This window comes from Aulonocara sp. 'chitande type north' Nkhata Bay, linkage group LG6, assembly GCF_057382095.1.
Source record: "Aulonocara sp. 'chitande type north' Nkhata Bay isolate Kocher_YH1m ecotype deep benthic linkage group LG6, A_spYH_male_GT1.1, whole genome shotgun sequence".
Lineage (NCBI taxonomy): Eukaryota > Metazoa > Chordata > Actinopteri > Cichliformes > Cichlidae > Aulonocara > Aulonocara sp. 'chitande type north' Nkhata Bay.
The window spans coordinates 24963912-24979159 of NC_141349.1; the positions used below are offsets into that span (position 1 = coordinate 24963912).

The window sequence follows — 15248 nt, forward strand, 5'->3', positions numbered from 1 at the left end:
GTTCATCTACAATGAGAATCAGCTGTGGCTGGTTAAACTGCATTTTTAGATTTAAAATATGTTTCAATAAAATATTGCTGTTGAATTTTGCTGTCTTTTCAAGTTTTGCATTGTGTTATTGTTTTGACCATGAGTTTAACAGTTTTGAAAACAGTATGTAAGCACATGCAAAATGTCCTGTACGTACAAAGCTTTTTGGCAGTTGTTGTGTCTGAGTGAGAAGATAATTCATGAAATTTGAGAGATGTAGTCATTGAATGCATTTTGTGCCAAAACAATGATAACTGGTCCTCAGTTTAGCCCACATAGACTTCTGTTGTGCTCACTGTGTGAGGAGTTTTGCAAACGTGACCTAAGTATTGAGAAATGTGTCCTAGCGTCTGTAAAAAACTGTAAATCTGTGAATCTGTCAACACATGTTAAATATCATTCTGACGACTCGGCCCGTTCATTTTGTTCTCATGGGTTCTCTTGCATGACATATACTTCATTGATGGTTGTGTCTCCTAGGATTAAAAAATAAATAATTAAATAATTGAATGTAGCACTGTGACAATCTCCAAATTTAAACATATGAAATGGCATAAAGGTGCTGCAATTCAATTATTTTTTTTATAAAACAAAAATATTGAAATTAATGGAAGAGAAAAAAAAAGACAGCAAAGCGTTCTTCCAGGACGATGATGTGCCATAATGTCTAGAGCTAAAGTTATTACTATTTGTAGATTTGTTGTTTAGTCAATCAACAGACACCATATATTTGCCTAAACTGAATCTTAAATCTTGGATCTTAGGCTGCAGCATTTTTAATAACTGACAGTAAGTCAGTTTAGAGAAGAAGTACTAATAATTCAAAGGTTTCAAGGAATGCTACTTATTTCCTTGGAATGCTGTGAGAGCAATGGGATCGTATTTGGGTGGGCAGAGGCGATTGTGAGCGTATGCATCCTTTGTTCGCTATTTCCACACACTGTACAGACTAAACAAATGTTGCTCTGGTACAGCAAATCTTTGTCTGTCTGTCTCTTTGTCCACAAACTCCTCCTGGACCGCCAGGAGTTAAGCAACCAAATTTGGCACACAGGTACATCATAGGACGGTTCGTAAAGGTCCCTGTCTATATCACATGTCGTGATGTGTAGCAACCACCTAACGATAGGCTAAAAGTTTTCAAGTTTCCAAGCAACTATCGATAACCTGTGATATACTTCCAGGGGTGAGCGACTGAAGCAACTACCAATGAGAGGGCAGCTACATTAGAGGGTTACCTTGGAAACCAGAGTCTGGAATGGCCAGTGTGGACACAGCTTTAATCTTAAATGCTTTAACACCCCCAACATATTTTTTTTTAATTTCACTAACATTGAATTTATGTCCACAAAAGTTGAATTATACATGTAACCACCTAGCAATAGGCTAAAATCTCTCATAAGGAATTTTAAGGGTCTTATTATCTATAAGCTATTAATGAATTACTCTTAAATACTGCAATGACCTTAACATAAGGTGTTACCTTATCAGCATGATCACAAAGACATGTGTAAACTGGAGATGTGTGTATATGTAAGGAGGGCTTGCCAGCATGTCACTCTAATCTGCTGGGTAAACACAAGGAAGGAAAGACAAAACCGCGCAAACTGCTGAATTAAGAGATGTGAGAAGTGGTGTGTGTGTGTGTGTGTGTGTGTGTGTGTGTGTGTGTGTGTGTGTGTGTGTGTGTGTGTGTGTGTGTGTGTGATTGTCTCTGCCTGTCTTGTCATGGTTTGTAAACTGTGAATAATGACACCAGGGTGAGTAAGTGATCGTCAGTGCAGTCCTCTGCTACTCTCCACACTCGTGCTCACACGTTATGCCTCTTTCCACAGATCTGCTAACCCCTCATTCCTGATATACAAACACACTCTCCCCGACCACAGACCATAACTTCCTAAGCTCAGCTGTCAATCTCACCAAAAATGTTGCTAGAGGGGGGAAAAACTGACTTCTGTATTTTATAGCTGTATCAAAACCATTTTTGTGCCGTTTAGTTGTTTATTTGTTATCATCAGTGGGTCGCTTTGAACGGCAAAAAGCAGCAGATGGGCTGTTAGGGTTTTAATGATGACAATTTAAGCGTCAGACTAAAATAATACACATGCAGGTTAGGGATCTTTCTCACCACTCCCTCCTTAAGCCAAAGCATTTACTTTAAATAGAATGCTTCTGGATGTCTGACTGTGCGGGATTGCAGGATGACAGATGAACTGCACAAATGAATGATTGATGTATGAAAAGAGTGATGCAATGATTGAGCGATCAGGAGAATGGTGCAGCGACTGATGGATGAAGCGAATTGTGGGGGAAAAATTGATGGCAAAGCTAAGTCTGAAAATGACAAAGGATCGTTGGGCACCAGATTGATACATTATCCGCTAGTGAGAGGGTTTTTTTTCTGTAAGTCGCTGAGGTTTTAAATGGAAAGGAGGCAGACGAGAAGGGAGGTGGCTGCTTGCTGCTTCAGCTTATTGGGTCATGGAGTTTGTGGCAGATCAGGTCAAAGACGTGGGTGAAAAACTTTCTGACCTGGCAGTGGATAGGCAGGCTGAGGCACACATGCAGGCAGATGCACAAACCCACACAAATGGACACAGACGCACAATCATGTGCTGTCACTTTCTATTTATCTTTTCTATTTATTATTGTATGGCAGTGTAAGAGGCAAACAGGAAAAGGATATGATGTCACTCACCAAGGGCTTGTGGCCACCAAGTGGTCTGGCAACTCATCCAGTGGAGGTCATTTTAGCTGTGGTGTGTGTGTTTGTGTCTACATCTTGTGTGTGTTTTGGACGCTCTTCCAGGCAAAGACTGCAATAAATTTGGTCATAGTGCTGAGCTGGTTTTAAAATTCAAACACATGCAGAGACACACACACACACACACACACACACACACACACACACACACACACACACACACACACACACACACAGCCTATCTGTCATAGGCAGTGTGTGGGTGTTAGCGTAGGGGTTATTGACTCGTAGAGACAGAGACAGCAGCGAGCAGCGAGTGAACACACTGCTATCGGAATACGATTAATACTGTCTGGCTGATGGATTAGACTCATTACAGAAGGAGCAGGGCAGGAGGAGGGTGGTGCAGGGGATGTGGGAGAAAGAGACAGAGAAAGTGGTGGAGACAAAAGGATGGAAAGACCCCCAAAGGAATGAAGAAAAATCAAGATGAAAGACGAAAGGGGGGGGAAGAGAAATGTCAGGAAAGAAGTTAAATTTATGGAATGGACGGAGACATCAAAGATGAAATATTCCATTACATTTAAATACTCTTTAATTAAAATGAGATCAAACATCTTTAGAAATCTGGAGGTTAAAAAAACTGAAAGTCCAAGTTGACCATTAGAGGGTGCTCAAAAAGCAGTCTCCTTCAAAGATTTCACTCAAATTATGACCAACACGAGGCTCTACACAGGCACCACTGAACAACTGGTTTGAATTGTTGCATTTCTTTCACTCATTAAAACTGTAAGTCCTCTTTGGGATATGTACATATGTTTATGTTCTTAGAAAGAAGGAATCTTTATCATCGCCAATGCCAGTTAAAGCAGCTTGACTGATAAGCACATGCGCTAGATCAGTAAACTCATGCATGTGTTGATTTCCTGGGGATTAAAATGTTCTCAGCATCTCCGGCATTTGATGTTTCTCCTCTTCCATTTGCCAAAACATGTCTTAAAATGCTTGCAGAATGACGGGAAGAAGAATTGCTTCTAACACGCGTGTTGGAGGAGCACAGGTGCAGGCCACAGTGGGATGGCCTGCTCTGTTGAGCCAGCTGCAAATCTAAATATCATCATCAGATGGTCCCCATTATTAAGTGCTTCTCCTCATATGTAATTACTGCATTACTGCGAGCCATGTCTATCTCTCCGCTGTGAGTGTGTGCGTTAGTGCAACAGATGTATTTCTCACTTGTCTATAATTACACGTGTAAACATTTCAGATGATGTCATGGTCTCAGAACGCTGACTAATCCGTTCCTGGGCTGGAAAGCAACGTAGTCAGTCTGCTTTTACACACACACGCACACATCCAAACACACACACAAATGTAAGATTTTTTTCAGCTTTGCCCTCTTTTCTTTAGCTGGTAAAACAACAATGTATATTTAGTTTTTAGTTTCCTCAGCAACAAGTGTGGCACGTGGCTTGCAGCTGGCTTTGTTAAAGAAATAACTAACTAAATAAAAGATTGGTGAACAATTGAATGAAAAATGCGTGAGCTATTTATGTAGGAGATCAGTAGGCAGAATGTTGCTTTTCTGCTGAGAAATCTTGGCTTTGCTCTCTCTGCATTCAAACTATAATCGAGGAAACATTGCAAAATAAAACCTCAAAATCAGCTGGAAAAGTAACACAGCTCTTACCACATGAGCTTCTCTAAGCTGGGCATTTTGTAACTCACGGAGGCAACACACACACACATGTGCGCACATACACGCACATACACACACACACATGCGTGCGCACCTTCTTTTGGGCAAATTGCCACCTCTGCAGGACAGGCGCACCCACGTACACACAGGGGACATCTCTGTCAAGTGAAAATGTCCCATAGGTGTCCACCCTTGCCCCGTAACCATAGCAACCCTCTCACCTGGTATTCAAAGTATGTGCGTGAGGTGTGACAGTGAATAAGGGAAATAGACAATGAGATGGGAAGAGAGGGAGAGAGTGAGGAGGACTGCAGATCTGTCATTCATGAGCAAAGTCAATATTAGTTTAGGAGAGGGGGACTGAAGGAGAAGGCTGAAAGAGGAGGCGATCTGTGTGTGGGAGGGTGTGTGTGATTCTGCATAATAACTATCTCTTTAAGGAGGGAATAGTAAGAATCCTTTTTTTTGTTCGTTTATTAGTTCTGAAATTCTGCTGCCCAAGATTTACAAGATGTGCTTAAATTTAAACCAGAGAGATCATGACGCGCACACCAGGCGCACGCATTCGTCCACACTGCCAGGTGCCAGTCCTGGCCCAGTGCGCTCAATAATCCATGGCATTGTCTTCAAAAGGTCTACTCTCCTCCTTCTCCTTTCTCCTCTCATCTCCTCTCTTTTCTTTGTGAGTCTTTCTCCTCCTAATTGCTCACAGAAGTGTGATCTTTGGGGGTCCACTAATGGCACCGCTGCCCGAATTAGCTGGAGGATCTGACTGCAGACACACTAGCGCATACTGAATGTCCCAGCATCATTTTTAGCCTCCCTGACCATCTCTTCATAAAGCCCCTCCAGCAAAAACTGAAACTCACTCCTTCTCCTCCTCTTCTTCACCTTCTCCTCCTTTTTTCTTTTTCCTTTTTGACTCTTTCCAGCTTCGTCTTTGCCCATTCACACATTCTAAAACTTAATAGGATTAAGGTCTCCGAAAGGGATTTGAACAAGATGATTAGTTTACTGCACTGCCAACTCCGACTCATACCCTACCACACACACACCCACACACACACACACGCTCTGCCACAGGAACCCCCAGTCTGCTGGACCTGGGAAGAATCTTGTGGCGGTAGGCTTCGTACAAAAGAGATTCAGAAACTGTATAACAGTAGGTAAGAGTTTGTGTATGTGTGTCCGGCGTGAGACACAAAAAACAGGGAGGAGGGGAAAGGATGAGGGGTGCATGTGTGAGAATTGAGTAGTGCTCTTTCATGCTTAGGTCTTCTTAGACACGGAGGGTGTCAAAAGCCCCCCTCACATTGAAAAGGTCCTTTAGAAAAGCAGCTCTAAGCTCTCAACACTGAAGACCTGACTCTGTCGCGCATACACTCCTGCGCACACGCGCGCACACACACATCCTGGACCACCAGAGGTGAGAAAAACAGGAAGATCCGTAGAAGATCCATTCGCACCAAAATGGATTTCAACAGTGTGAAAACAGACACATACAGCCAGCATCTGGACAGATGTCTCACATAGTCAGACTGGTCCACTTTGCCCTCCTGTTCACCTGTTTTAAATTGAGTCTGTATACAAATCATAGCCACTAACCACTGTCACTTAAGGTTCATTTAGGGACTATACTGGAAATTAGGTGTTAATTAGAGCTAAGTAACAGACTAATAAAACACTAGAATTTCACTCATAGAAAATGGAGTGCAGCATTCTTGGATGTTGTGTTTTTACCCAAACACCAAGTTATGTCATTTGTAAGATAATAGCATGAAAATGCTCCAGAAGGACCTACAAACTTGATTAAGAAGTAGAATTGAGCAGCTCGAATTAGCTGAAGTTAACCCAGACAACCACTGCTCATGCAAGGAAATCCATACCCCAAGCAATGCACAACTGTAACAATTGTAACCCTCCCTACATTTGGAAGGACTGTAAATGTCATTATTTCTGTTGTAAAGTTGTAAAGTTGTGTGTTTTAACACAGGCTTCTTTGGGGCTTTCCTTGCTTTTGGAGTCAGCCTCAAGTGGCCATTTGAGGAGTTTGAGTTTTCGACACTTTACTGTTGGTTTTACTTTTCTGCCCCGGAGCTTGATGCTTGGTTTCATTGTAGCCAAACTCACAATTTAGTGTTGTCATTTACACATTTTTCTGTGATGAGACCGAAAAGCAAACGCTGCCCGGCTTTGGCACACCAAGGCGTCGGCCAAATCGTTATAAAGGACGAAGAGTGGTCTGAGCATCTATGCTGACATTTAAAATGTGTGACCACAGCGAGGATTAGAGGTTACAGGAAGCCGGCATTTTAACTGCTTTTTGGTAACATTCCTGACCAAAGACTTTTTCATTGTTTTCAAAAAGCTCAAGTTTTCTGGTGCACTCCAAAACCTGAGGCCAGCATTTTAAGATTTATCTGCGCTCTCAAACAGCTCAGTTACTGAGTGTGAAAAATAACAGCTTGGTGTGGACGGAGGGAGAAAACAGGGGCACCAAGTTTTTTTAGATTTATCTTTCTTAGGGTGGATGTCAAAGAAAAAGTGCAACACAAGGAAGAGAGCGAAATGGGACAGAACATTTTCGGTCCTTGCTGCTGTGAATTTGATGCATGTACAGTATCAGCATCGTGTGGCACCGCGTCTGTGTGTGTGTGCGGTTAAATCTCTTTTTCTACACATCATGGATAGAGGCTGTCAGCTGTTTGTTTCAGCAGCGACTGTGCCTAGGATTGGTGCGTGCATGTGCATGTGCATGCGTCTGTGGGTGGACGTGTGTGTGTCTTCTCTTTCAGAAGGTTCCTAACTTAGCAGCATGATATAGTTCCTGTGTGGGTCTAATACCCCCAGCCCCTTCAAACAAAAACACACACGCACGGACATGCACACGCTGGGCTCAGCGGGAGCCTCTTTTAATGAAGCCAGCCTCCCAGTTCAGGCTTAAGGGGCAGAGGTGAGGGGTTAAACCTTGGGGAAGTCCAAAAACAAGACCAATTTAGGAGAAGAGGAAAAGACAGAGAGAGAAAGAGAGAAGGATGAAAAGGAAGAGGAAGTTTGAGAAGAAAAGATAACGTGGTGGGTTGAACATTCACTAAAAAATCATTTAAGTGGAGATGAAACTGAATCAGGTGCATTGGCGCCAAACGGAGGAAGAAAATCCACTCCAAAGTCGCTAAGAAGTCAATTTACTAGGCAGGATATTCACTCTCTCTTTCTTTGGTGGTCTGAGTGATGAATAGGGTTTAGTGTGGCCTTCTGCACTTCCTTAAGAGCCCCCACATTAACCCAGACTGCCACTCACATGTGTATGCATGTACTAAGTGTACATGAGTGTGTTGTGATATGTGTGTACGATATGTAAGTGTTTGTGTGTGTGCAGTCTGTCTGTTGTTGTGCATCACAAGGGCAGAAAAATTGCTCAGAATCAATTTTCAATCATCTCAGCGCTTTCGAGGATGACGGTGTGTGTGTGTGTGTCTCTCGCTCTCTCACACACACACAGCACTTCTTTCCTGTCCTCTGATGTTTACCAAGCTACATTACTGTAATTGCCACAGCAACAAGTTGTGTGTTCCCAAGTGAAGTGTCTGTGTGTGTAAACAGTGAAGGTTGTGTGCAACCTAAAGCACAAACTGTCGAGCTGTCAGAGCTTCACATTTTCAACGTTAACAACTTTTTACTGATTGTTACATCTGATACAAAGATGTAGTGGATGCACACACTGGGTGCTATATGCACTGCTGTGTGTGTGTGTGTGTGTGTGTGTGTGTGTGTGTGTGTGTGTGTGTGTGTGTGTGTGTGTGTTGGGTTAAGTTAAAGAACATTTATTTGGATTTCGAGCTCCAGCGGTTAACGGAGCACGGCTGTTTTCCAAACCCCCTTGGTCCTGTAAAAACAGTATCAGGATACACTCTATTTGATTCAGACCAGCCACTTTGTGTGTGTGTGTGTGTGTGTACGTATCTGCATAAAAGAGAAGAAGCACACGTGTGTTCGCTTTGCGTGTGCAAAACAGCAAAGGTGAACACATTTTACTGGGGGGGGCTGCAACTAATTATTGCTTTTTCCCGTCACAATTTTCCAGAGCTCAGCATGTCGTTCTCAGATCCTTGTTTTGTCTGACCGGTAATCCAACATCCAAAGATTCTCAGCATACAATGATTCACAGGGCAGAGAAAGCAGCATCATAACCACTTGAAAGATTAGGCAGTTGTAAAAAATGATCTACGTCTTCTATTGATCATCTTACATTTAATTCTCTTGTGTTCGCACAAATCGCCAGCTTACATTTGGCAATTATGTGCGGAAGAAATAAAAGCCCAGAGACTCTGAACTGCAGCGATGTAAAATTGAACTTCTATATGCAGGAATAGATCCATCTCGAATGCAACATTCAGCACATTTTCGCTGACTTAAAGTGCACTCACTTGTGTCATTTTGACACTTGAGAGTGAACTTGTGCCTCAGCTCTGACACTTTGAACATCTTCAAAACATTTACCTGCCAACGCCACAATCTGTTGCCGTGGTTGCAGAATGATGGATTACTTTTCTTCAGTATCACTCCTAACACACGCCTCTTAAAAAGCTACAGTTACCAGAGGACTCTTGTTTACATTGTGTCTTTGTGCCCCTGCTGTCTGTCTCAGCTGTCAATCCAAAGCTCACAGCAGCTAGCCAGCCCTCCCACAGGCTCGTAAGCTAAAAGAAGCATTTTCATTGTCTTTTCAGTTGGATATTAAGGCTCCAAATGAACAAGCCACTTTGTTGTTTTTAGTCTTCAAAACGCCCCGCTTTGTAATTTTTCTCTATTACTGGCAACAAATTACCACTTCAGATGAAGGGCTGGAAGCAGCAGGTGGAGAGATACCTGTAGCGCTGATTAAACGATCACAACTGCAGGAATGCGAGGAATGTGGATGGGCATTAGCTGTTAGCCGATTAGTGTGGCAGAGGACACAGTTGGGGTCGAGAGCTGGAAGGTCAAAGGTGAAAGGTCAGGTGGTCTGTCTGGAACTTGGGTTTGTATTGGAAGCAGAGGACACATGCAGAAACACTCGCTACCGGGCAGCCTGTGGTGCTTTTAGGATGCCTGAGTGTCATCTTTCCAGAGCTGCTTGAGTGCTTTGATTTTACATGCTGTAACACATTTTGACCCGACAGCTGAATTCATTCTTGTGCCTGTGCTTTATGTAATTTATTTATATTTGCACATGTGCGTATGTGATTAACACCTCTGTTCGTGTAACTATTTGTGAGTACATCCTTCGGCACCTTTAAGGGCATGTGTGTGTGTCCTTTATAAACCAAGCTGCAGCACCAATGAGTGTTAGGATGTATGTCACATGATGGCAAGCACTATAATAACATTTAGTCAGTGAAGCACCTGTTTGTATGTTTGAGGGTATTTATACTTCTATGGGTGCATGCATGTTAGCACGTTCTGCATGTATATCACTGACTGCAGTAAGTGTTTCCTTTTTTAATGCCAACCTGTCGCTTTTTTGAAGTAGCTAAAAATTAAAGTGTATGTAAACTCCAAAACACACACACACACACACACACACACACACACACACACACACACACACACACACACACATATCCATCACTCACTCCTTAAAAGCAGGGGAGGAGAGGGTGGTTGGAGTGAGGTAGAGATGAGTGGGAGTGATGAAAGAAGGAACAGAAATCTGAGGTAAGTGGAGGTCACTAGTGCCCCCTACAGGCTGCCGGAGGGCTCAGAGCCTCTTCCACCTGACTCGTGTGGATGTTCAAAGCAGACAGTTGAATTGCATCTGGCTCTAAATGTGTGGACACTTCACAAAGGAAGTGTTTTATGTATCCCTGAGAGATGAACCAAGACGGCTGATTATATTTGAGGAAGAAGTACTCTGTGTTGATGGAACTCAATTTTGCAGATGATCAATCTGGCTCTGAAGCCCTCCACCCACAACTTCTGCATTTTGATGATTATATCAAGTACTTAGTCTGCAAAGCAAGTGGCCCTGTGATATCTTGGCTTAACTCTGTGCTGCCTTTATTTTTTCTGTCTCCTTCTCTGTACAGTGATCTCAGCGAAAACCAGATTCAGGGAATTCCAAGGAAAGGCTTCAGGGGAGCTGTGGAAATCAAGAATCTGTAAGTAGCACTTTGGCAACACTCTCTGCTTATATGTGCGATGTGGTGTAGTGTGGTGTGCATGCGGTTCTATAGGCGTTCACACGTATGTGGCACCTCCTTTCCGACATGTTTGAGAATATGCACAGCACCCATTTGCCTGTGCATCAATATTTAATTGTGGTAAATGTCATGTGCCTCCTGCCTGCTGTATTGACTGGCACCGCTGCTCGTTAGCAGCTGTGTGCGTGTCTGTGTTCATGCATTAGAGCGCGGATTACACTGCGTGTGTCACATCACTGGCATTTTGCCGTTTCCTCCCTTTGTTTTGCCTCACTCCGAGTTATGATAATTGTTGGTCATTTCACAGGTAAAAGTAATTGCCCATCTTTAATTCTATAAATATGGATTTCTGTTCCTGTGGTTTTTTAAATGTCTTGCAATTATTCTAAAAGGACAGGGCATCGTGTGTGTGTGTGTGTGTGTGTGTGTGTGTGTGTGTGTGTGTGTGTGTGTGTGTGTGTGTGTGTGTGTGTGTGTGTGGGCATCCATTAGAGTGCGGATGACAGCATGATTTAATGTCCTTATGTCTTAATTAAATTGTTTCAGCAAACCGACTTTGAGAAAGAGTCGGGGGAGAGAGAGGAAGAGGGACGAGGTATAGAGCAGCGCATACAAACTAGATGTCAGAAGAGAGCAGGAAACAGGAATGAACACACAGATAAATGCATTCAGAAATGTAGCTACGAAGAACAAAGCTACCAGGAGACCAAACTTTTTTTAAAACAGAGAGAAGGTGAGGGTGAGACAGAGAGAGGTTACTAAGGAGTTGAGTTGTTTTCACCTGGAGCCAGCCGAAGCCTTAAGATATACCTTTTAAACACCTTGATGTCTTCAGTTTCCCCTTTCTTTTAATTCCGTGTGTGTACATGTGTGTGTGCAGCCAGTTGGACTACAACCACATCAGCTGTATTGAAGATGGAGCTTTCAGAGCGCTACGTGACCTGGAAGTACTGTGAGTACCTGCAAAAAGCAGAGGGTTTGGTGAGCACTAACAGCAGTACAGTATAGAACAGCTAATTTCCTTGTTGACCTTTCAAAGACTGCATTGCCTATGCAGCTCCCCAAAAGGAATGAATTGGTATATTTTGAGCAGTGGCACTAACGCCTGGTTCTGTGGTAATGCTGTCATTGTAGAGGGTGCTTGAAGCAGGGGTTCAGGAAACGAAATAGGAAAGGCAAATATAAAAAGCAGAGAATATGCAATTGTTGTTGGGGATTGTTTCTGAAATAAAGTTAAAGCACGACAGTTTTCTTTGTTCACCAACATCTTGAGGAGAGAGAGAGAGCAGCTGAGGCGTCGCTGGGGTTTTAGAGTTTTGCTGTATTGGCTAGCGATTGTGCTTCTCTATCATTAACCAAAACATCTTTAACAGTATTTTCTGTGTCACATTAAGGATCTTTCTAAGAATAGTATGTTCTTTCACGTGCAGGGCATCCAGGATTTTTTCATTTGTAAGATGACATGCAGTCCTGACGTGTCTTGAAATAAAAGTGCCCCTACTCTTCACATAATTTGTTAATGGGGCCATTAGGCACACAGAATGGACACTTTTGTTGTCCTGAATGCCTGTAATATTCATTTTGCTTTGATTTCAAAGTCAGTCAGTACCTTAAGTGGGCACTTTATAGCCCGGCCAAAATCAGAGCTGTAAGCAAACGTGCAAAGGTATGATCGTTCGATCAGGCAAATAAACTCTACCATCTATTTGTATCTGATTTCTAATGATTCAAATGATTTTCTGTAGTCTGAGCATTCCGGGAGCGAATAAATGGATTATGTTTTAAGCCGATGTCTAAAAAGAAAGAAAAAGAAAAAGCAAGATTAAAGGCTCAGTAGCTTTCCATTAAATGTGATTTATTACAGACCTAATTAGAAGCTAACAAGGTAGTGCTTTGAACACATTAATATAAAAGAGTTGTTTTTTGATTGTTTTTTTGTTACATTACAAATGCACTGTATGACACTGCAGCCTCTTTCACAGTAACAGTAAAATACTGCGGGACAGATTTTCTGCATATCTGTAATATGCTGTGTGTTCACTTTCTTCTTTAGCACCCTGAACAATAACAACATCAGCCGACTGTCTGTGGCCAGTTTCAACCACATGCCAAAGCTCAGGACTTTGTAAGTGGCATCTCTGTGTATTTGGTACACCTCGCTGCCCTGAGGGGAAGGATTCTTCCCATCCGTGTCCATTTGTGTAACAGATTGATTGATGTGTACTTGCAACTCTCTCTCTCTTCCCTCCACCCAACCTGCTCCTGCCTCCCCTGTCATCACACTTCTTATTTCTCTCCTTCCCCCCACCTGTTCTTGTCTGTCCCATCTCCTCCTCTGTCCCTCAGCCGCCTGCACTCCAACAACCTGCAGTGTGACTGCCACGTAGCCTGGCTGTCAGAGTGGCTGCGACAGCGCCCCCGGCTGGGTCTTTACACGCAATGCATGGCCCCTCCGCACTTGAGGGGGCACAACGTGGCCGAGGTGCAGAAGAAGGAGTTTGTGTGCACAGGTAGGTCGGGTTCACCGGTTTGCTTTGCTGTCTGTTTTGTGACTTCCCTCGGCTCGCTGTTTCGCAGTGGCAAACCCATCTTTTGCTTTGTCTCGTCTGCTTTCTCTCATTACCTTTTTTGCTCATGATTTTTAAAGACTGGGATGAAGGTAAGTGGCTTGTCTTTAACTCTATGTGCTGCATTTCCTAAAATATATATCCTCGATTTGATTTTCTGTACAACACGAGAATAGAAAACAGTTGTAGATAGACAAGGTCACATCTAAGGACAGGATATTTCCCTCACTTGCACAGTTGCTCTAGCCGTGCTGCAGATTTTTTTTCTTTGCCTTTGGGATTTACTCAAAGCATAATCTGTTATCCGTGGATAATATTGGCCCTCTGTCTCTGTGTAGGTCACCAGTCGTCATCATCTTCCTCCTGCAGTGTGTTACAGTGTCCGGAGTCGTGCACCTGCAGTAACAACATTGTGGACTGTAGAGGGAAGGGTCTCACAGAAATACCCACCAACCTGCCCGAAACCATCACCGAGATGTAAGACCTGTGATCCAAGTAAACACGTTTGCTTCCAGCCGCTTTTCTTACACACACAAAACTCCCACATCCACACTCGGAGCAGTGATATTTGTCCTGCTCTTTCACTCTGCGTCTTTCCATTTTCCCTCTTTGTCTCTTTCCACCTTTCTGTTTCACTACTTCTCTTTGTGTGGCGAAATAAAATCACACATCTGTGAAATGAGAAAGCCTGGTCATGCAGCTCCTTCCTGCTTAAGAAAATAATAAAGGAATGACAAAAGAAGAACAATTGAAAGATTAATCTGAGAGACGAGGTGGATCATATCGCTATCTGTAAGTGAGAATTGGAGCAAAGTGGAAGGAGAAGAGCCAGCAGATTTAACAAAGTCCCAAAAAATAAGACGTTGATTTAAGATTTGAGATTTGGACTTCTTGAGTCAGACTTAAATGGACATCACACTGCTGCTCTTTCTCTTTGTTTCCCAACAAAGAGAAATAGCACAACACAATCTTTAAATGTGATAAAGCACTCATGAGAAGACAATTTATCGCAGTCGACAGTTTTTAACAATTGATTTCACTTCATTATAAAGACAGTCTTTGTCTATTAGACTTCTCTCTTCCCAACAGCTGGGCTAAGCTGAAGGGCTGACAGTCTTGAGACTGGTTATAAGATCTGTGGGCACTGCAGAGGCTCTAAAGGGACAGGACTCCCTTTAGACCACGGCCACTGGCAGCGATGTGGTGACCAGAGATCTGAATGTCAGTGAAAATGTAGCAAACTGCAGTGTCAAGAGACAAAAGAACTGCAAGGTGAACGACTAATGTGACAGCGAACAGCAGTGAAGTATACCACTGATCGACATGCATGGTGCAGGTGGAGAACAAAGTGCTGAGTGCTGTAAAAGTACAAACAGACCATAACGTCTCTACACGTCTGTCACTGCATCAGATCGCCCCCTATATTAAATACAGATTTGTGACTGGGACATGAGTTCTCAGATGGCATTCCAGCTCTGCCATTAAAACCATTAAAAAATTTTATATTTCTCATTTTTAAAAACAATATCTGCATTATTTTGAAGGTAAAGCTTTGGTCACCATGACTATGAAGACATGAAGCCTAACTTGGACTTCTCGCTCTCAAAGTCACTTCACTGATTTTGAGACCCATTACTTGCTTTGATAAGAACAAAGACCCCCGTTTAATTTAACTGCTAAAAGACGTGTTTTTCAAGACTCAAGATCAAATTTAGCGTTATGTTTTTAACATCTCTGGGATTTGTGCCGCCCTAGAGCAGAATGGCGACCTGACCCAGCTTCACTGAATTGGATAAAAGTTCTATTTGTCTCCTTTAACTTAAGACTTTTTAAATGCTACAGGAAGATTTGGGGCATAATTTGGACTTCTCTTTACTTAGTTAAGACCTGGAACTCTTTCAAATGGCTTGAAACCTTATGTAAGACCTACAAGACTTCAGACATTAACTTCCTTATCGATTTTAGATTTTATTTGGACTTAACATAGCGGAGCATCAACTTGTCTAAATTTACACTTGACTTGGCCTTGTCCTGATTGATTTTAGGCTTTAAAAGGACTCGTTTCT

General features: G+C 42.7%; 1 protein-coding gene across 10 annotated transcripts in view; it reads left to right on the forward strand.

Moving 5' to 3' along the window:
- slit2 (slit homolog 2 (Drosophila)) overlaps positions 1–15248 on the forward strand; it is a 104094-nt gene that overhangs the window by 50849 nt on the left and 37997 nt on the right. For all 10 annotated transcript variants that reach the window (XM_086295786.1, XM_086295779.1, XM_086295780.1 and 7 more), the window contains exons 5-9: positions 10502–10573; positions 11496–11567; positions 12669–12740; positions 12962–13125; positions 13521–13659. In XM_086295786.1, the coding sequence (XP_086151912.1) occupies positions 10502–10573; positions 11496–11567; positions 12669–12740; positions 12962–13125; positions 13521–13659 (519 nt within the window). The remainder of the gene's footprint in view (positions 1–10501; positions 10574–11495; positions 11568–12668; positions 12741–12961; positions 13126–13520; positions 13660–15248) is intronic.